Here is a 24,022-nt window from a genome sequence, read left to right as displayed (position 1 = left end):
CTGAGGAGTCAGCCTCCTAGCTCCCCCTTCCAATTCTACTCCAAGTGCTCTCTCAAGGGTTACTGCTTTCCTTTTCACTGCCAGTCAGTCTTCTTTTCTCATTTCTTGTCCTATCTGTGGCATCTGCACCATTTACTACTTCCTTCTTTCCTCTTTGTCCTTTCTTGTTTCCTGCCACTTTCTTTGACCTCTCTCATTTCCAACTACTGATTAGAGAGGGATGCACTAAGATTTGTCTCTACATCCCTTCTTCTCCCCATCCATCGTCTCTTTGAATATAACACAGCACTATCCTGTGACACAGCACAATCAGTGCTAAGGGAGTGGCTTTCAGATGCTTTCTCTGTAAACTCAACTACCCAGCCAAATCAGTGATCTACTACTCCCTGCTTACTCTCTCTCCAAAGAAAGAGAACACATCAATTCTAACACCTGTGTTTCTTACACTGACAAACAGCAACGCCCCATCCCTGATCACCCAAACTATAAACTTCAAGCTCGCTAACTTTCCTAGCTTTCCTGTTGAGGAATGAGGGATAAAACACTAGCACAGTACAAAACATTCCCTGTGCACAGTCTTTAAGTACCTTTTTTTTTTTCTCAAAGCGTCACGCTAATTTTCCTGAAATATCCTTGAGTGGGCTATATGATTTTATTGTTCAAGATGGTCTACTATGAAGTAGGAACTAAATAATTTCCTATTATTATGACTAAGAGATTAGTCAGAAATGATATTCAGCTTTTCGAGTTCAGTAACTGCCTCCAGGCTTTGGAGCAATAGTAAAAACTTTCTACAGGAAAGCGCAGATAAAATCAAAAGCTAGTGTTTTCTTAACTGTTCATTCAGAAGTGTAAGTTTCCATTCTTTTTCACTTCTTTTTCTAATTTTTTTTATCTTTTCATTTCTCAACATGCCACAGATATAGTGTTACATTAAGTGATTCACTTACAAAATAAGAAACAAGTTTCCAGTTGTTCCGTTCACTCAAGAAAGCCACTGATGTTTGCATTTTCCTTAAATATTGTTTATATGCTTTTCCAAACTATGAAACAAGACACTGTAGGTAACACAAGTCAAAAACTAGCTCTATAAATTAGCACCAAGATAAATAAATGCAACAGCTAGCAAGAATTACATGGTAAGCCCTGAAGAACTATTATTCGAGTATTTTCAAATGTCTACAGTGTGTGTTTACATAAGTGCTCTATTTAAGCACAAGGGATACATTCCAGGGGAATGAGCCCCAGGAGAAGGCATGATAGCCAGTACTTGGGCTGATGAGAGCATGCTTCACTGTCAGCAAAGACTCTTCCTTTCTCTCCAAACTCCCACCTCACTTTATTTCTGCAAGCCCTGTTTCTGTTCCCAGGCTGTGATAAGGTTTATTATGCCCTCCATGTCCTAAGACTTCCAGAAAGCCTCATTTCCATATTAATATTTAACTCCTTTCCTCAAACCTTTCTCTTTTTTAACACAGCAAAGACATCCAATGTACTTTTGGATGTTGCTACTGCTGGCTGAAAGTTTAAAACTATGTAGTGTGTGGTGCTCCTTAATAACAATTGCCATAAAATCCAAATGAAAATAGGAACAGAAAACACACTGAATTCTTCGAAACCACCATGATTTTCTTAACCTATTTCTACTTATTTTATTTAGAATGCGATAACATGAATCAATGTTTATTTTTAGAATAGTACTAACTGCCCTTTTGCTTAGGACTTCTGTTTTCTCATCTAGCAATTCCCCAAAGTTCTATAAATGGAGGGTAATTCAACCTACAAAAACAGTATCTTATAACCTAGAACGTTCTCATCCTACTGTAACCACTGCCTGTTACCACAGGAGAAATTGAGGAATTTCACCCAATTTCTTTCAGTGAATTCTTTGCAGTATTTTAAAATAACTATCTCTTTCCTAAAAATAATAACTAAGAAGAATTTGTTGCCACTAAACTTATCCATTCATTCATCTACTCACTCTTTAATTTTCACCAACACACACTCATTTATTCAATAAATACACATTTGCATATCCAGCTGTTTGATGAAATAATATACTTTGTTGATATAGCAGATTCTATATTCTCTAGTGTTAAAAATACATTTTCTCCTTAGAGGAAGGTGCTTGTTTTCTATACCTTTTCTTTCTTCCCATTACATGTATTTTCGCTCTTAGAAAATTCTTTGGGGCCACAGAAACCAGTTTCATTAATTGTAGAATAAATTTTAAATATGACTTGACTTTTCTAATTTATGGCTTATCTTGAAGGAAAAGAAGAGCCTGGACTCTCCCCCAACCCCGACACCACTATTCTTTCAAACAGATTAAAATTTATACCACCAACTATATAATAAAAACAACAATTATACTTTCAATTTTAGTGTTCACAAGAGTGATACCCAAGTATATCATTAGTGGGCAGGATTCTGGACAAGGCTTACTTCTCAGAGTATACTTTTAGACTTGGATTTACAGGGCTTTTCAGATAAATGAATTATTTCACAAACAGGATGAAGCAGAGTTTATAAAAGGTACTGTGCTGTGCATTATCTCCCTTAGATTTCATTCCATCCAGGAAAGCAAAATGATGGGTACGCTAGAGAGGACACATGATACAAAGTAACACAGTGATTAAATGCAAACCTGTCCCAGGAAACTCACTAACCCAGTCAAAGTTCAGTGCTTCCTCCACAGCCTTCTTACATGATTTTTATTCTTCTTTGTTGTAAAGCTCCTGACTACATCAAAAGTGCCACAGACATTACAAACCTCAAGTGGAAACTGATCCAATTCCCTAAGACTCAGTAGATTTGACTGACAGGTAGAAAATGGCCAATTTGAGGCCTTAAACAAGAAATCTAACTTTAAAACATCTTTCAAATGGAAAAGTATAACTTAAAAGTAATTAAAGGATAGTTGTTACTCAATTTGAAATTCTGTTAATAAAAATAAAGTGTCAATTCAATTAGCATTTTTAAAGTAATTTCCTTTCATTCCATTACTTTTCAACCCACTGGAGACATTTAAAAAACAATTTTGGTTCTCTAATGAACCTAAAATCAAACTTTCCTCTGAGTTGAGATGTCCTGTTTCAAGGGCTCTATTGCCACGCAGCAATCTTACTATTGTACTGTTAGGTACTCCTTTGTTGTATGGGAATGTATTAAATGTTTTTTGCAAATACACCAACACAGTTTCAGACAGGAAGTCACGAATGGTGACTATGACCAAACACAGGTCACTTTCTTTAGAGTGTTTTCCCTCTTCGTGCTGACCTTTTTATGTCCAATGACAAAATTCTCCTCGAGGAGAGAATGCACTGTTTTGATTTGGACTGCTGCCCGTCATGTTTTTTTAAACATGGTAAAACAACAGATTAAAACTGCCTAGAATATGTCCAGGGCAAGTTTTATGAGAAAAACTGGTACTCAGTGATCTCGGTTATTTCACGTGTACAGGACTTCACAAGGAGTTCAACTTTTAGTAGTTAGTAATACTGCTTCAATAACATCTCTAACTTACTACCTAATTTAAACTCACCTAATGAATGCCTGAGATAAATTAAAATCAGGCATCAGGAAACAACAGGAAAGAAAAGAAAAGCTCTGCTGGGGAGTTTCCACATGCAAACAGTAAGTTCAACCCTCTAGAATTCAGGGACACGACCATAAAAGCAAATGTTGGAAAGAACTATAGTGAGTTAACATGCGATTGCTGTTCTGGTGTAAATCTTTTATGGCAAAAGCAGAAGACTGTGTGTGTGCATTTCCATCTCTACGCATGCAGAGAGAGAGAACGGGAAGAGAGGGAGAACTAGAGGGAGGGGTCCAGTTTACAGTCACATCGGAAAAGAAAAACACCTGTTAGTGGTGATTTTGCCACTTTGGACTCAATTTTTTGTTTACCTACACATTGATGTGTATTTTGCAAAGCAAAAATTTTTAAATGTGCAATGACTTAGCACGTGATTCAAGAGTTTGCTCTTGAGATACTAGGGAGCGTTCCACACTATCTTAATATTATAGAAGCACGACTGTAACATATGGTCTTTTTCAAATTAAGGAGACACAAATGTTCACAGAAACATTTGGTGTGATTTTAACTCTCAGTTGAAGTTTTCTAAACAACCGTCCTTCAGGTGCCAGCACAGAGTATTTCGGCCTTGACTGCAAGGAGCTAATGTATCTACCATTTACTATGCCAAGTAAGAGCAAGACCTGTTCCGATTACCCAAAAACACCTGTATAGCAACTTCAATATCAACAAAAAAGGTTAGTTTTAACACTAAGCATAGTTAATTTTTTTCTTTTTATTGTGTTTCATGTTTTCAAAACAGACTTTAATGGAAAGATGCTTTTTTTTAAAGATTTTATTTATTTATTTGACAGAGATCACAAGTAGGCAGAGAGGCAGGCAGAGAGTGAGGAGGAAGCAGGCTCCCCACTGAGCAGGGAGTCCTATGTGGGGCTCCATCCCAGGACCCTGAGACTATGACCTGAGCCGAAGGCAGAGGCTTTAACCCACTAAGCCACTCAGGCACCCAGGAAAGATGCTTTCATCTTATTATTTGGGGGAGTATACATCACAAGAGGAAGCAAATTTGTAGTTAAAAAGTCTCAATGTTTTTGAAATCGTTCACCTTCTAGATTTACACTCTGACTTCCCACATCATCTGCATAAGCTCTTCACTTTATGTCCACGTATTACAAAACACCACTTCATGACAGTACATATTTAAAAACTGTATTTTGATGACTTCTTTATGTAAGGTTATATATATATATATATAAAATCAAGGATGTATGATACTTTTTTCCTCAAGTGTCTGGCACCAAAATTGAGCTTTTAAAGCTAGAAATACCATTTTTAATTGTATGAAAAGCTGTAAATGGATTCTAATAGATTTTGATTCCTTAAAGTTCTTTTCTCTAAACTCTTGAAAAGTTTTTAAAACTCACAATACTTTATTCCTACATTCATTAATCAGGCTGCACTGATGGTTTCCATTTGGCCAGGTCCCTAAATCAGTCACTACAAAGACTAGGTACTGCCTTAACCCTGAATCTGCCTTAACCCTTCCCTGTCTCTAAGGGAGCCCCAGGCACCCTGCCCTTCCTTCATGGCAGCCCGGCTTTCCTATCCCTTTGGTGGCCACAATATCCTTAAATGAGTTCTTCTCTTACTTATCAAGCATGCAAAAAGGGCATGCTTTTTTACTTAGGGTCTGGGAAAAAGTTTCCCAGACCCTAAGTAAAACACCGCAAACAAGTAGAATGAACATCCCTGACCTCACAAAGTTGAGAATCTAGCAAGGAAAGTCCTAGATCTGACTAGCATTCAAGGTTAAACATTGACACTCCAACTTAGCCCAGGTTAACTCACTCTCCCCAGGACTAGAGCCCCAGCTGCTGGTCTGGGTTCTGCTTCAAAAAGAAAGACAACAAGAATGATAATCCTACCATGCGCTTAACTGGGACTATTCTCTTCATCTGGTGACATCGATGCCAGTCCTTGTCATCAACCCAGACGGACAGAAGTTCACCTACCTTCTGGATGGAACCACCACTTCATGTCTGGGTCAGTTCTGATCTTCGATATCTTCTCCCCTCCTTCTCCACTGACATGCCACTGAGGTAAAATGTCTTTTGATGGGGAAAGCATATAGATTCTTGGAGAATGGAAGGGCATCTAGTCCCCAAGATCCTGTCCCTATCTAATACTGTCTGGGTTTCTGATTTTCCCCATCCACGCATTTCATTCTGTGAACATACTTTATTTTTAATAAATAATTCCAAATCTATCAATTATTAATAAAAGTCACTTACTAGAGGTGCTCTTTAATTTCCATCATCTACTGTCCACGATAATGCAATACAACAGATGCTATTATTAGTTTCATATACAGATGAAGAATTGTAAAAGGTTATGTAATTTACCTAATATCACAAGCTGGCATGTGGCAGAGCTGCAATTCCAATCCTTGAAGGCTCTACCTCTAGAGTTGACTCAAAACCACTAAACTAGGCTACTTTCCCCATCAGCATACATGACATCATGATTTATGCATCATAAAAGCTATGAGTACACATGGAAGCAGGGTCAGAGCTCAGAGACAGGATAAGGTTTTGCTTCACGTTGTTGCTACTGTGCACGAAGAACATACATGTTCCTTTTTCATTTGGTTTACCCCAGCAGGCAGATTTTGGTCTGAATTCTGACTCAATCACTGTATAGTTGTGTGACCTTGGGAAAATCACATAATAGCATGACCAATTTGTTGGCTATTTTCTATATGCTAGCCACTGCGCTAAGTGCTTGGCATACACTGCCTCATTAAATTAAATTAAATCTTCACAAAAACCCTGACAAGGAGATGATATTCTTCATATTTTAGAGCATGTGAGACTATGACTGAGAGAGTAAGCAGCCTTTTTCTCTAAGGTCAAAGAGCCAGGGGGTGAAAAGTAGTCCAGACTGAGCCGGAAGGAGGCTCGAGTCAAAGCATCTTGATGGCACTATGCCATGACAAAGGGAGAACCGCACTGGGGTCCTAGCATTCAGAGCCAGGGGTTACAACTAATTAGGACCTCTGCTCATTGTCCATCAGTCCGGAGAGTTCTCATTCTCCCCAAGAAAGGACAGGAATAGACAGGAAAGAGTCAACAGTGTACACTGAGAGGTACCAGTCTTCTGAGTTGAGGGATGGCAGAAATAAATACTCAGGGATCATTACGATGGACATTAAGAACCTTATTTGGAGAACTAGCCTATGACTTCGAAGACTTACAGTGAACAAGTGCTTTGTTGTTGTTGTTGTTTCTGAAATAAGTGTTATAAATTTCTATCCCAAGGGACGCCTGGGTGACTCAGTTGGTTAAGCTGCTGCCTTCGGCTCAGGTCGTGATCCTGGGGTCCTGGGATCGAGTCCCTCATCGGACTCCTTGCTCCGAGGGGAATCTGCTTCTCTCGCTGCCTCTGCCTACCTCTCTGCCTGCTTGTGTGTACTTTCTCTCTCTCTCTCTCTCTCTCTGGCAAATAAATAAAATCTTAAAAAAAAAAAAAAATCTATCCCAAAAGTATTCCAGCTATTTTATAAATTTAACTTCCTAAAAAAGAGCATTCAGAGTTTACATTCTTGGTTTTTCTCTTAGGTCTGTACTGGGTCTTGAGTCTATCTTGGGCATCACTCAAGGGGACTGGATTACAATTATACCTCCTAAAAAAAATCACATTAAAGGAGGCTGGGCAAGGCCCTATTAAATGATGACAGATATCCACTCAAGTCAGGGAGAATTTGGATTTTGAAGTAATAATTCTAAGTCAGGCAACCAGACACTTAGTTAATAAATACACCATATAATTTCACATACATATAATTATTGTAGCACTGAGAATGTGCACTCTTTCCACTTTCATATCACAAGTAAACAGACATCTTTAAAGATCCAAGCTGAGGGATTTTTTCAACTTTGGAAACAATGGAAATCAATTAAAATTTTTTGCTTAGAAACAGAAAATAAACTGCCTACATATACACATGGGCCTAATCTTTTCAATTTTAAGAACTTAAATTTTCAGAAACCTGTCATAAACTAGGATCGTAAACTAAAATAAATGGCATGCCAGAAGTTCAATACTCCCTTCAAACAAAAACATTTTAATGATTCTTTTGCGTACTTTTCCCAAAATCCTCATATAAGGAAAGCCACACTAAACAAGGCAGACATAAAAGGGCAATTCTAAAGGCCTCAATCGGGCTACACTGTGGGAGTGAGCCCGTGTTTATCGGTCATGATCAGACACAGCTGATGCTGCATGAAATCACTTTAATTCCTAGAGTCTATTCATTGCCCTGAAGACACAAACAAGATGGCCACTCGATTCATCCAAACAGAATCAGGGAGAGGCAAGTGAACTGGATTGGAATTCAGTGATTTGCATTTTGGTCTTGGCTCTGGGCTTAAAAACTGTGAACTAGCAGTCCTCTGTTTCCTTATCTGCAAAAGGGTCATTCCATAATTTATTCAATAGATTTTTCTATTCAGGTAGTGGCTAAGAGCTTCATGGCACCAATATTTTGTATCATGTACCTTTTTTGTACATCCTAAAAAAGAAATCACTAAAGTCTAAATATTACTGTACTGAGTTCAGCTTATGTGAAGTTACCTTGTGAAGCTATCTTGTCCCTTAAACATTAAACACAGTGGATACCACTAATTCATTATGTTCTGTTAAAAATATTTTAAGTAATTTTAAAGTTTTAAGATAATTTTGTAAGGGGAGCCTGGGTGGCTCAGTCGTTAAGTGTCTGCCTTTGGCTCAGATCATGATCCAAGGGTCCTGGGATCGAGCCCCGCATGGGGCTCCTCACTCAGCAGGAAGCCTGCCTCTCCCTCTCCCACTCCCCCTGCTTGTGTTCCCTCTCTTGCTGTGTCTCTTTCTGTCAAAGAAATAAATAGAATATTTTAAAAATGTAAAAAATAAAATAATTTTGTAAATGCCTAATGTCAATTTCTCTATCTCCATATTTAATTATATTAAATATATGATTAACATAATAAATAATCTATAACACAGTTTCAATTCTTGTCCTAGAGGAATAGAAGAATTCTAAATAAACAGAAAATGGAAACATGGTTTGTAAGCCAACCTGAGAATAATGCAAACTCTTGGCTTAAGACTGTGCCTTACATTTTCAAAAACAGTAAACTCATTATAAATAATATAAGAATTAAAACATTACAGTTTTCCTTTTCTGTTTTTACATATGAAATCAATTACCCAATTTAATGCACTAGAAAGACTTCAAAACATTCCATTCACTTATACTCTTGAAGTCTAGAGGAAATAAAATTGGGATATTTTCAAGTGTAAATAAATACTTTGTTGCACCTCTTTTAGTTTTAAAAATAAGCATCCTAAATAAGCACTATCAAAGAGGAGCTTGATTCTTCATTTTGTACAGCTATTTCGTAAACATTCTTCTTTCTCATTTTTAAAACCTCAGTTACCGATTTAGTTATTGAAATGAAGGAGTTTCAGTGTGACAGCTAATAGCCTGAATTCCAACTACAGGGAATCCATTAACAGATTGAGTCCATATGGAAAAGAAAACAAAAGAAAAAAAGAGACATAAATGGAGAGTAAGGCCACTGAAGATCTCACACTAGAAGAGCTGCTTTAACCTCACTTCACAGATTAATGCTTATGAATGAGGCAGGGTAAAGAATAAAGGGTTATAAATAATGCTGAAGAGATGATCTGTGTTGTTTACGCCAAGATGCTGGTGAGCTCTCTCCTCCACACCCACCCCCCCCCCCAACACCTTTCATCCAGGTTATTTACACCCACATGGAGTGATTTTTTTTCCAAAAAATTAGGGGCAGGGAATCAGTCCCTTTTAAAAAATGAAAATAAAGGCCTAAAGAAAAGAGACTGCTACATTTAGAATGCTAAGCAGTGATATTTGACAAAGGACAATAACATACCCTTGCACTACCAAGATCTAAGCAGCTCTTCCCCTTCCTTTTGAATTAATTACAGCTTTAGAAATTCAAGTTTAAAGAATTTAAGGGTATAATAATTGAATGTTTCTGGTTTTGAACATTAACAGGTAAATAAAATACAGGCTTTTGGAAACATGAATAACTTCTAATTTATTTTTGACTGTTTTAACTGTTTTCATTCTCGAGATTTCTCTTGCTGGATACACAATGCAAATTGTGAAGAAGGAAAGAAGTGCTTCATAGATTCCGATCCAAAGAATGGAAAAAATACTTTTAAAAATCTATTCGATCTAAATTTAATATAAATAAAATAGGTTAGAAATGTTAACATCAGACCCAATTCCTAAAAGAGGTGTTTTAATAAGTAGTTACCCAAGCTAAAACTCATATGCTGGCTTCATCATCAAGCAGAGTTCCCTAAGGACATTCTTTAGCTCTTTAGTTCACATTAAATCCACGGCTATAGGTTTCTAGCTTCTAGAACAGCTTCCTGGAGAAATCAGAGTCTTACCTTTACATATCTTCCGTAGATGTTTCTTGGTGCTTTGAAAAGTCCTGAGGTCTATGTCAAACGGCCATTCTCTTGCTCCCAGGGTCTTAGGGGCTTGGAGAAATCCCAACACCTGCTGCTACCACTGAGTGTCGAGGCTAGAAGAGCTTCAGGGTTTTGACAGCAGGATCACTGAGCCACAGCCAAAGCTTGGGAAGCCTTAACAACTAAAAGCAAGTGTAGAGGGCAACATGGTACCCAGCACGTGCTCAATTGTAGCAGCAGGGGGAGGAATATTCCTGCCCTCACAAGGGTACAGAGGCAGCCATCAGGGAACCCAGGCTCTGTCAATGGACAGGGCGGAGGAAGTGGAGACATGACCGCACAGCACAAGACCCTGGGGTAACGGAACAACTAGCACAGAGCTCAGGTAGCGCTTGAAAAGAATCACCAAAATTCACCGACAGAACACAAGAAGCAATGGCGAAATGCAACGAAATACATGGAGACAGGCCATTCTAGCATCCCATAAGAGAGCCAAAAACACAGTTGGGGGAGGGATACGGAGCTCTAGTTCTAGAAAGAAAAGTAAGGAAGACATATTACAGTACGCCTACTGTATTTAAGCTTAAAAATCTAACATGTGACATAAAAATGCCTAAATCCTGTCACCATCACATTCATATTAAGAAAATTTACAAATAGAGAAAACCACAGGGTGCTAATTCACAAGGCAAGAGAAATTAAAAGGTAAAGCTGTCCATTATTAGAGGAGAAAATGTAATAGAAGTGTTAAACTGAGCTGATTTCTAACTTGAGAAATCATGAAAATTGCTTTTTCAATAAGAACAATGAATACTTTATCAAATATACCTCTTTCTACTCTGACCAGATTGGGAAGACTGAGGAATTCAATCAGATAAGAAAACAAGAATATGAAGAAAAAGAAGCAAGTGGACAAAGAGCATTCTGAAATTAGAAGAGGAAGACAGAGAAGAAAAGGCAAGAAGAAAACAGGAGGAAGTCAGGAAAATGGAACTAACATACTAGGTGTTAATGTACAGTCAGCTAAACAGCTCATTAAGACTCTCCTGAAACTGGACTTCATAATACCATGTTTTCCAGATAGCTCCTTCTAGCATGTTAACCACCGTTCACAGCTCAACGGCTCACAAGCCCTCAGGAGCTCACCTGGAGGAGCCCACTGAGTATTAACTATCCAACAGGTACAAGAGACAGAACTTAAGGCAATTTTGCTTTAAGGAGCTGGATAAAATCAAGCCAAAAAGGAAATATAAATTCTGACAGAACTTTAATAATTCCTAATATGTGCCAAAAAAAAAAAAATCAGCTTTACTTGAGAATGATCATTTTCTTTTTCTTTTTTTTTCAAGACTAGAAACAAATTAACCATAGGTGCTGTCTTCTGCTTGCTTCATAGTTAAATGAGAAGAAAATCTGCCGGTTGATGGCAGCTCTGTGTGTGAGATTTAAAATCCAAGTTACGTAAAATATGAATAATAATCTTTACTTGGAATCAAAAGGCTGCAATCAGCTTGTATTAGGAAAGGTGGATTCCCATCCCTCACCATATAAATAAAAAGTGATACAGATATACAGTTAATAAATGACAATCAAAGCAGCTCTTGCTGGGCAAATTTACTTATACCCCATAAGGCACGAAGGGTCCACCACTCTTATAAAATGGAATAGCCCTTATACTACGTAATAGTAAGCACTTCCCAGGTAGCTAGTACTTTAAATTTAAGAGAACTAAGAATTGATAAGGGAAGGGGGTGTTGAATCTGAATTTCCCTTTAGAAATAATTTTATTGTATAAACAGTACCTAAGTTTAGATGTTGAACTAAAACTTAGTATTTTCAAACACAGTCATTTCAATAGGAAGGTTTGGATAAGAAAAGACTGAGTGAGCCCCTATGGTAGAAACCAAATGGAAGTTTGGACTTAAAAAAAAAAAAAAACTAATAGTCTGATTTCGAATAAAATATAGAAAACCAATTACAGTTGGTTTTTGACCTACGCTGTCAGTCCCACTCACAAACATCAGTTTCAACCATCAAACCAACAAAAACTAAAACAATGTGTAAGAGTACCAAAAAGTGAGTAAATGTCACCAAATGTGACACAGCAGCATGTATGCATTTAGAGAGCTCTTTAGAGTATATGCTGTCTCAGGATTATTTTCAGTGGAAACAAAAAATCCTTACTGGCTGTTTAAAAATATACATTCAATTGCTACTTAATGAGCCTACTAAGGTAATAAGACCATATAATCTAAATTAGTGTTTCCCTGTTGTTAAGCAACACAAGGGGAGAAATTTTTGACAAATGTGCAAACAATCATATCCCTGTACTTAGCCTGAAAACATAGCAGGTGCTCAATAACAACTCATTGGCTGAATGGTGCTACCACAGGGGAGAAGGCACGCCTCAAAAAAGTGTGTGTGTACAGGGATGGGGGGGTGTGGTCAAATAAATTTCTTAAAAGTTCCACAGTTATCTTCCTGCATGGTTTGTCATGCTGCCATAAATTCCTAAACTTGTCTACCTTTTTTATGCAATACCTATTAAACAGAGATTATCTAGGAAAATTTGGTCTACAACTTTGTGGAAAACTTATTATGTCTATATCTTACATCTATATGTATAGATCTTCTAATCTTTTAATGAAAGACACCGCTGAACTATTAATTGGTAATATCCATGTGTGTTCTAAATTATAAAAGGGAAGATATATATATTTTTAAGTCATATGGTAGGCTTTGTCAAAATGGGAAAATAAAGTTTTAGAGTGAGAAAAGGTGAGATATAGCTCATTGAAATTACTCATTTTACCTACAGAGAAACTTGCTCAAGGAACTACCTTGAATTGGTACATAAATATATTAGCAATGTCAAAGACCCATCCTATGCAACTATCTGACTAACATATCCAATATCTTACTAAACTGCTTACATAATTATCTTAAATTGAAAAGAATATTCCTGGCAAGAATTATGCATACTAAATAGTTTCTTAAGTTAAAATTCTATACTCTATTGCTGTTTAAAAAAGGAGATGATCATTTAGAATGGAAAGGAGGAAAAATTGCTTTCATATACTAAAAAGTCTTTTTTATTTTTTTTTAGATCATTGTGGATCAAATGAAAAACAAGAGTAAAAAATAGTGGAAATTACAATGGAAGCTGTGTTCCATGGATTGAGGTATCTAACAACCTTCAGGATTAGTATCTTCAAGTCGTAAGCTGGGAATGCATATGAACTTCATTTATGGAGTATATGTAAGATCACAGATCAGGTCACAAGTGTGGAAACTGTGACTCCCCTCCAAAACGATATTCTGACGTTCAGATTATCAGAGGCCATTTTCCAGCGGGCGCCATGTCAGTCCTGGAGAGATCAGCCCTTCCCAGAAGATATCTTTGTGAACTGGCTCCCCATTTGCCTTATTCACTCACCAGCATCCATTAGCCAACTCCATGCTTTATCTTCAATAGATAAGATACGGCTTCTTCTTGCCATGGTGCCATGAAAAGGATCCAGAAGGTTCCCCTTAAACAACACTTCCTGAGTGACTGCTGCAGCACCAAGAGTAAAGGATATGCCAGGTCAGCCACTTTTCCTTCCCAGCAGTATTAGCAGCAGCAGCAGCAGCAGAAGCTGGAGCAGACCATTTAGACCCAACTCCTTGCAGGATGCTAGCCAAAGCACTCTTGTTTATTCTACACCTAGACAGAGTTTACCCGTATGTTTGCACCTTTCCCAGGGTGTCAAAACAGGTGTTTTCCTGTGATCATGCTTAAAATCTGCTCCCAAAACAAAGTGATAAGTATACTGTCACTATGAAATTCTAAGCTTCTAATTCTATGGAAAACATGTTCTTAAAGGTTTACTTTATTAAAAGGTAGCTGTGATGAACCCTCTTAAGAATTCATTCGCACTCCTTACTCCTAATAAGCAGGTGGATTGCTCTAAAATGTCCTGTTAATGAAAGAAAAGATGTTACCATATAAAATAAATGCCATCATGCAATATTGGTCACTTCTTTCCTAATGTTCTATCTGCCTTTTGGCACAGAGTCACTTTTTGCAAACACTGTTTTCATAATCTTTACAACACTCCCAACAGATGGAGAAATATCAGGTCTTACGATCTTTATTCTACAGAAGGAACAATGACTTCTTTGCTATTATATTCTATTCCCATTTTGATGTTACTGATGAGTTACTTTTCCTTCCAGTACTGTTCAACTTAATGAGTGGCTAGAATACGGCTGCACAACAGAGTGGACAGGTAACATCATTAACAAAGCATTTCCTTTACCGAACTGATTTATCCAGACCTAAAATCCTATAGATAGGAAGAGTATCTAGAGATTTTTTAAAAATTTAAGTAGTTCAAGGGACACCTGGGTGGCTCAGTGGGTTAAGCCTCTGCCTTTGGCTCAGGTCCTGGTCTCAGGGTACTGAGATCGAGCCCCGCATAGGGCTCTCTGCTCAGCAGGGAGCCTGCCCCCCACCCACCCCCCACCTGCCTATCTGCCTGCTTGTGATCTCTTTCTCTGTGTCAAATAAATAAATAAAATCTTAAAAATAAATAAATAAATAAAAATAAAAATAAATTTAAATAGCTCAAAACAAATTTAAATAGCTCAATCAAGGATGAGTATAATGCAGATTACTATTTTCCTAATACGTAAATACTATTTACTTATTAGAGAATAACTGTGAAGAGTCATAAATACCGAGCACAGGAACATTGTTCCCTGCCTAGCAGAGAATACCAATTCTCATTAGCAAAATGGAAACCCTACATACACAGAATCTTAGTATGTAATGTTTCTTGTATATTAGTACTTTTCATGTTTACTTCATCATCAAAGTAATAACAGAAACAATCACTGACACTGACTGAATGCTCACAAAGTGCCAGGCACTGTTCTTAGTGCTTTAAATGCGTCATCCCATTTAATCTTCACGGCAACCCCAGATCAGATATTATCACTACCTCATTTTGCGAATGAGGATACTGAGGTGCAGCCAGGTTCCATCACAAGTTCTAAGTCACAGAGCTTGCAACCGACATGGACCCAGGTTGTCCTGGTCAGAACTGGAGCTCTTCAACATTTTGCTACAACTGTCACATGAGTTTTGGTTTTCATTGCTTTGTATATTGCCTTTAACAAGATAGACATTAGAAAGTGTTCACATAAAATTAAGATTTAATAATAGCTAACATGTGTATCGTACATATTGTGTGCCACAGAAATTCCGTAAGTTCTTGACATGCATGTGTTATAAGGTTCACAAAGCCCCAACAAGGCAGATAGGCTTCCATTTAGCGGGGTATATTGGAGTAATCAGAGGTACAGAGCATCAAGGGAGTTGTCAACAGTCACACAGCTACTAAGGAGCGAGTGTTAGCTCTGGATCCAGGAAAGACAGCTCCTGAAGTTGTGGTTTTATGCCTACCCCTGTCCTCCACTGCCTCTTGAAAGCTGATGGTGTGTTACACTGAAAGAAAGGGAGTGAGGAATGTCAGGTCTGGCTGGAACCCTGGTGGGAAGAGGGTATGTTATTCCTGTCTCTTCCCAAAAAGTTAATATGCATAAAGTATGTCCATTTATATAATACAGAAGTCTACATCCATTTCTCTTAATGATATTTAGTAACATTAATTTAAGGAATTAAATGTTTCACGTGATTCTCAGATTTTAAAAAAGTCAAGGACACTTTCAGTTTTCACATTTGTCCCGAGTGTATCATGTCTTCAGACGCACCAACAGGACAGTAACATTATTATCACCACAGTACTGGTCATTCTGTTTAGGGGATTACCACTGCTGGCAGCCATACTTCTATTTCATTCCCATCATTTAATTATACATTTAATTATGTGCAGGACCAAGACAATAATTGTGAGATTAAAGGAAGCCTCAGAAATCTGAGGCTCATCCCTTGAGATACAGGCTGAAGCAACCTTGGACTCGGACACCTCCTTGAATATTCAGCAGCTGAAATGACCTTCTTTAAATTAGCGCTTGAGGACACAAAGTCACCTGGGTCATCTTAGCTCAAATCAAGCGCCTACGGTCACAAACATAAGACTGGAAAACCAGGGAAGAATACTGAAACCAACCTATTTCTTTAATCTGGCAGCAAGCCTAACTCTCTGGACTAAGTTTGGCTAGCTTCAGCTTTTTTGGCTTTAACCTAATAGAAATTAAAACAAGAAACCATGAAAACTTCAGAGAGCAAATACAGTTATGGTGAAGGTATCTTCACTATAACTAAATTCTAAATTCACCATTCACTAAATTCTTTCAGAATTTAGCCACAAGCTATAAGAAAGGCAACTGTTTGGTGGCCTTTAGCAAGAAGAAATTTAGGTGCCCATGTGGCACAGCTCAAAGTGATACATACTAACCTATTTACTCTCCATTATTTTTAAAATCAAGAGTTTCCAAAGAAGGAAGATGACAATTCTTTACGTGATTTCTAGACAATTATCTTCTCTGCACAATTCCTTGAGCGGTGGCATTAAACACTGTACCCACATAAGCTTGATTCACTTTTTGGCTGACAACAAGATTTAAATTTATCTGTCTTTGATGTTAACACCAAATTAACACAAAAGTTATTCAAAAGTTCTTTTAAAAAACACACACACATTCTGACATCTTTCAAGTTAGAAAAACAAAGTAACCTCATAGGCTTTTATATAAGATAGAGCATAACAAATTATCTCTATGACCTTGGCATTATTAAGTAATAGGCTAGAAAGATCAGGACGCCTTTATGCAGTCATCTGAATATAAATATATACATATATGAACATATATTTTTTCTGACTGTTCAAGTTATCTACCATAGCTACAATTATTATTTCTTGCTGATGCTAATGACAATGTAATTAAAAACATAGAAATCCAAGCTTGGGTCCTTTTGAGACTTAACATTCAGAAAGATAGAAAACAACAGAAGTCATATTTGTAGATAAATACATAAGCTGCTTCTTACTCATCAACTCTTACTGGGTATACTCTCTTATTTAATTCCTTGAACTTGGCTTTATCTGGAAAGAAACATATTAATAAGCACCAACCCTAGGCCATACTTAAATTAAAACAGGTATGGCTGCCAAGAGCTACCCACATTCTTCTGAAACTAAACAATGCGTTATTACCAATTCTTAACTAATATCAAGTCAGTCAAGAATAAATTGATGACCTAAAAGTAAAAAGCTCTAATTGTGCATTACAAATTCCTGAGTCATTTTGTCCTCACAACTTTATGCTTTAAATAAACCTAAACGCTAGCTAAAGAAAATCTACAAGCAACTCAGTATGACTTAGTGTTTCCAAACCAGGAAAAGGAAGGACTTTCAGTGTTCGAGATAACGTTTGTTTTCTGTAGTCTGGAAAATAAACATTTCCTATCCAGTTAAGCAATTAAGCACAGGGACTGTGTGTGTGTGTGTGTGTGTGTGTGCGCGTGTGTGCACGCGCACGTGAACGCGTATGTGTAAAGTGCTTGTGTTTGTGAGGGTAAAGGTAGAAAGAAGAAGAGAGAGAGAGAAATGAGATGGGAAAGAGAAAGATTTTTTTAGAAGTATTTAGTGTTCACATAACACCAAATTTTGTGCTGAAGTTAGAATATATCTCAGCAAGTTATGTGCACATGAGCCACGAAAAAATAGCAATTTGTCAATAAAATCAACAGGAAATGCTTACCTGATCATATATATATATTTCTATTAATTCAAAGACACAGAATGATATATTACATAGTTACAAAAAATAATAGAAGTCTTGGGCTTCTAAATTGGATTGATTTGTTATCTTTATTTCAATATACATAAACCATTTTCTGCATTTAAATAATGTTAACATTTTTTTCCTGATAGGAGAATAAGCGGATTTTGTCCTGATATCATGCTTATATAACACTAGACATATCTACTTTATTTTAATACATTTTATGTAATTTATTGTTTACTGGGGTTACTGAGCAATGGCCAAGAGAAGTAATCCTTTTGTATTTGTCAAATATGGATACAAATGTAACCTATCAAACCACGGTTTAAGTTGTCAAGGTATGAGTAAGAGCTTGTACTGCAACCATCCATCTTCCCATGTATTAGGTGGAAATGCATCATACAAGCCTCTGATTCATGTCTGGGTACAAGATTATAAGTTAAAAGGGCAAGTAACACGTCCATGTCAGGTATATGGCTACATCTACTAGTTCAGTTAATCCTCATTGCTCAGCTTTGAGGCAGGTATATTACTGTTCCCATTTGACAGATAAGAACATTCAGAGAGGTTGGAAAATCTGTCCAGCAAAATCAGAATGTCCCTGACACCTTGGGTAGAAACTAGGGACTAGTGAGATTACACACACACACATACACACACAGGTGATATTTACAATGTACACTTTCTTGGTTTTTGTTATAGGGATTGTTATACATATCTTTTAAGATGCACAGAGAATCATAATTTATATCTTTGAGGATTTTTTTTAAACGATTTTATTTATTTGACAGAAAGAAAGACAGCAAGAGGCAACATAAGCAGGGGGAGTGGGAGAGGGGAAGCAGGCTTTACCACAGAGCAGGGAGCATGATGTAGGACTTGATCTCAGGACCCTGAAATCATGACGAGAGCCCAAGGCAGAGGCTTAATGACTGAACCACCCAGGTGCCCCTACCTTTGAGGATTTATAGAAATCTTCAACTATTTGGAGACTGCTACTCCTTCAGTTGTCAAATAAGAAAATGTAAAGGGAAAATTATTTCAAACCAAATAGCAGACAGATTTTAAAATATCCAGAAGGCTTTAATTTTATCATTAAAATCAGTCTGTTTTGAAAGACATGCATTTTCTTTATACACATCTGACACTGCTAGCTGACCTAACCCAAGTCAACTCGGCTAAGGAATAAACAGTACTCTTTTATTTGTACCGGGTTCACTTAATGCTGAATAGAAAATTTGCCTGTTTTTATTTTTGTTTGTTGTTATTATAAACTTTATCTTGTATAATTAAATGCAACCAGTATTATTCCTTTTTTAGGCTCAGTTTCACTCCTAAATTAGCTTGTATCTGTCTCTTAGCACAGGCACTTCCAGTTCTACATTCCTGTTTAAAATATTTCTTCCCCCTCTCTCCACCTTTTTTTCCCCCTTGCAGAAATGACTAATCTTCCTGTTATTCTACTCTGTCAGTTTTTCCCCTGATATTCTTTTCATGTTGCATAACATTTACTTTTCAACAACTCCTTTTAGAATTTTACTACTGTATCCTTGATGCTAGCCTTCTGTTTTCAACAGATTAACACAGTCAGTGTTTACATATTAGCAAACTTTTTTGTCAACTTCTATGCCATTCAGATTAAGCTATCTCCTGAAGTCAAAATGCAACTATTCCTTCAAATGACATAATGTAAATGTCCATCTGTTGATCTTCAAAGCTAAATTCAGTCTAATCCTTCGTTATCAGACACCATCATTAAAGGGCTTAGCTTTTTGTCTCCTTTAAGATTTCCTGATAACTATTAGCAAAGCAACATAATGCCACTTCTTTTAAAATTCTCTTAAAAAAATAAAATAAAATTCTCTCACTTTCTAGAACTTTTCCACAACATCATAAAACGTATTAGCATAGACTGACAAGAAAAATGTAAAGTTTTTCATCTTTATGATTTTCAACTGAAAAAAATTATTTTAATTATATGTCAAGAATCTGACTTCTCTAATTTTAAGTAATTGTAACAGCTATGTAGCTACATACTATATGAAGATGAGTAAAGAGTAGAGTTTCTATCCTGGAAAAAACATCTGAGTTTTAGAATTACAATAATTATGTAAATACATCTAAAATATACGACATAATATTGCATGCCTAATAAAATGTTAAGCATAATCTCAGATTTACGTAGTCCATTTTTTGGGCAAATTCAATATTATATTCATTATCTCCTAGTCATAGAATCCCACAGGAAAAGCAGTAACTTACTAGTCCTATTTACACTGGCTATTCATACAAGAAGATGGCCACAATGTTTTAGAAATCGTACATTTTCTAAAAGCCAAAACACCTCTAAAAATCCTAACAAAACACACTTTAATTACAGGAGATAAAGACCTCCCTAAAATGTCACCCTCACTTTCTGAAAATAAAGGTCAAATAACGTTTAAATATTTGGTTAAGTTAAAATAGCATAAGATCTTCCTATTTACTTTTAGTCTTGGGGGTAATCCCCATTATTCCCTCTTCTAACTTTTTCAAATAACAAAAACTAAAACTTCTTGTTTGTCACATATAATGCCCTATATGGAGAAATCTCATTTTTCCTTGGGCAGCACGAATAACTTTCCAGCCTCTAACTTATTGTCCCTGTTTCAGACTCTAGGGCCAGGGACTCTAAAGTCAGCAAAAACATTCTTGGTTCGGGGCGCCTGGGTGGCTCAGTGGGTTAAGCCGCTGCCTTCGGCTCAGGTCATGATCTCAGGGTCCTGGGATCGAGTCCCGCATCGGGCTCTCTGCTCAGCGGGGAGCCTGCTTCCTCCTTCTCTCTCTCTGCCGCCTCTCTGCCTACTTGTGATCTCTCTCTGTCAAATAAATAAATAAAATCTTAAAAAAAAAAAAAAACCACATTCTTGGTTAATATTCATCATATAGGACATCAAATGTTACAGTAACCAAAACCAGATGCATGTATGTGTTTATTTTTTTTAATTACATCACATTATAAGTAGAAAACAAATGCAAACTATATATTGTACCAGATTTCAGCATCATTAAAAGTGGAAACACGAGAAATTGTGCCCCCTTAGTGTGATGCAATAAAAAATACAGAGCACCATCTAGGAAGTATCCTCACCAGATAATAAATAATAATCTTAAATTGCATTACAAGTGAACTCAAGTCTAGGTTTAATTTTTAGTCTACAGAAAATCAGGGTGATGGAAGAACAAAGTAAACATCACTGTATAAATTGCTAAATTTAGAACTTCAAATCTTCTTCATGACAATGACTGAATTTTTCAACAAATAAAGGCATAGGGAGAAAAAAGCAGAAATTATCATAATGTAGAAGAATCTTAAAAGATACAATATCCAAATGGAGTGTGCAAATCCTATTTGGATGTTCATGGGATCACTCCGCCTATAAAAAGGCTCTTGCAATAACAATAGGGAAAAAACTGAACAAAAAGTGGGTACTAAGTAATATAATTATTGTCAATTTTGATAGATTTGGAAGTAGAATTATATTTAAAACAAGTTATAATCTGTTATAGATACACACTAAAGAACTTGTAGGTGTACTAATAGGATGTTTGAGATCAGTTTTAAAACACATCAGGGATTAAAGGTATGTTGAGGCAATAAAATAAGATGGGAAAAATAATAACTGATGCACACAGGATACAAGCATACAAAATGTTGATTCATACATCAAAAATAGCACTGTATTTTCTATAATTTTGTACATGTTTAAAAATTGTCATAATAATTTTTTAAAGCTTCAAAAAAAAAAAAAAACCATAAACAGAAAGCAAAAGAGAATGAGTTACTGCCTAGAAGAATAACCAAACTTTGCTATATATCCGACCCAGAGTCACAAAGCCTAGTTGACAAACTAGACTTTGCTTTTTACAATTTGATCTGGCTGACCTAATTCAATTCATTCATATCTGTGAACATAAATATCTCTATATGTAACAGAAAAAAGACTAACTTAACCTATGTCAAACATATATATACACATATATATTATATATATGGAAATAAATTACAAACTTAAAAAATCTGAAAATATAGCTATCATTATTAAAATGTTTTCTTGTTCACCTTCATGTCACTTGTGTATGTATCATTAATTCAATCAAATGATAAGGTCTTCAAGAGCAAAATCTGTGTCCTAGTCTTTCAATCAACAACTGTTCAACATATGTTCCTAATAGGCCTACTACTTATCAAGTATTCCACTAAACAGTGAGAACACAAAGGTGGCGAGAGGGATGGAGGGAGGTACATAATTATGATTTATGTCCCAAAGATAGTTACAGAGATATGAATGGGGCACAATACAGACACAAGGAGACAATAACATGGTTAGGGCTGGGGTATGGAGAAGCTTCCTAGTAGAGCTAATATCTAAACTAAATCTAAATATGAAAAAAGTTTACAGAACTATTTTAGGAAAGGAAAAAAAGTTGTAGGAAGAAAGACAGAAAGGACGAAAGACTTTATGCTAGAAAGCAATAGAGCTTCCTCGCAACAGGGCACTATCACTAACACTCAACGTTACAGGCACTAGGCCTCAGTCAGTGACCCACTGGACTCAACAAAATGCTAAGTACTTAGTAAGGGATCAATAAATATCTATTAATTAATACCTAATTAATACCTATTAATGAAGGAAAGCATGGAGAGATAAATGCTAGTACTATTGGACTGCTCACTGTCCACAAGCCATTTTGCTAATATATTGAAATAATTTTTTTTTTAAGATTTTACTTAGTTTGAGACAGTGAATGAGAGAGAAAAGAAGCAGGGGGAGGAGCAGAGGGAGAGGGACTCCCCGCTGAGTAGGGAGTCTGATGTGGGGCTCAATCCCAGGACCCTAAGATCCTGACCTGAGTCGAAGGCAGATGCTTAACCAACTGAGCCACCCAGGTGCCCTGAGATAAATGTATTTTTTATTCAGCCTCACATCAACCTCAAGGTGGGTCCTAAGAGCTAAAAAACTTGTTCAGTCACTCCATCAGCAAGTGGTATATTAAGCGATGTTCTGATGGTTTCAAACAATGTGGAAAGAAAATACCTGAAAATAAAATTCTATGTGGCTATTCTACATGGTCAATCGATTAAAAAAAGAAGAGAAGCCACTATGAACAGTGAGCACTCCTTAGTATCTAAGTAGCTCTCTGGAGGGGAAGGACTTGAGTTGTGGCATCTGTCAATTTCCATGATGTAAATACTCCCACCACCGCCAATTTCAAGCTGCCAACATGACACCACTTAACCTGGAGTTGGGAAGAGATCTTTATGTGGGCCAGCTCCAGCACACCACTGGCCATAGCCTTCAACAACCCATTCAGGTAGAGAGTTATATTAAGAGGCTAATTATATGTTCAAGAGGATAACAAGCAAATCAAAGAAAAGGTTCAACTGCTAGCTCTGTCTACAGGAATCTGTATAAAAGCAAAAGCCAATACAAGTTTGAAATTAATGAACTCCTAAGGAATAGAATACAATGTATGAAAGGCAATGAGAGTCCTCAAGGAAACATACATTTTCTGTGAATGAAGAGTTGACAATTAAAATAGTATTTTCTATATGATTAATGAACTGTGATTACTAAATGATTTCCTATTAAACTATTCCTCCCTCAGGTAACACATAAGGGGATTTACTTCTAATTAGAAAAGTTAAAAATGAAAACACAGTTGAAGGCAATTATTTGGTTTGGGTCATCAACAGACATGGCAACCAAAAAAGGGGAGATTACTTTTGCATACCCTGTGTTTTACAAGCTTCCTGCCATATAAAAGGTGTTGAATGATACTGATCAGAAAGAAGAAAAAAAAAAAAAGCCATCATAGAACTAGATTTATATACTTGCAGCTTATTTATAGTTAAAGAATATGCAAATACATGTATATAAAGGGGAGTTCAAATGATCAGTATTAGTATATTTACACCATTGCTTTAAAAACATTCCTTTAGGTTACTCATTTAATAATAGCACTGAATGAATAAGCATAGTTAGAGGAATTTTATATGTGTACAAAAGGGAGTAAGAATTATTAATATTAATATATTGATCCTATCTCCTTACAAAATCCCTTTATCATTGAACAAAAGTATCCAACAAATAAATACATCTAATAAATATTTCATGAAATATAAAACAGATTTTTCAATAGAATGCAAATATAATGTTGAAGAGAAGCAACTGGTGATTAGCAAAGCAAAAAAAAAAAAAA

At 36.5% G+C, this 24,022-nt stretch overlaps 1 protein-coding gene across 25 annotated transcripts in view; it reads right to left on the bottom strand.

Moving 5' to 3' along the window:
* Positions 1–24,022, bottom strand: part of MBNL1 (muscleblind like splicing regulator 1) — a 199,373-nt gene that overhangs the window by 96,279 nt on the left and 79,072 nt on the right. For 2 of the 25 annotated variants that reach the window (XM_082743381.1, XM_082743380.1), the window contains one exon: positions 13,482–13,601. The exons of 22 other annotated variants lie outside the window; for them this stretch is intronic. In XM_082743381.1, coding sequence (XP_082599507.1) covers positions 13,482–13,487 — 6 coding nt within the window. In that variant the 5' untranslated portion in view covers positions 13,488–13,601. Of the gene's footprint in view, positions 1–10,021; positions 10,577–13,481; positions 13,602–24,022 lie in introns of all 25 variants that reach the window. One more of the 25 variants, XM_082743386.1, reaches the window with a different exon arrangement.

This window comes from Mustela nivalis, assembly GCF_964662115.1.
Source record: "Mustela nivalis genome assembly, chromosome: 1".
Taxonomy (NCBI): Eukaryota; Metazoa; Chordata; class Mammalia; order Carnivora; family Mustelidae; genus Mustela; species Mustela nivalis.
This window is presented reverse-complemented; position numbering and strand designations above follow the sequence as displayed.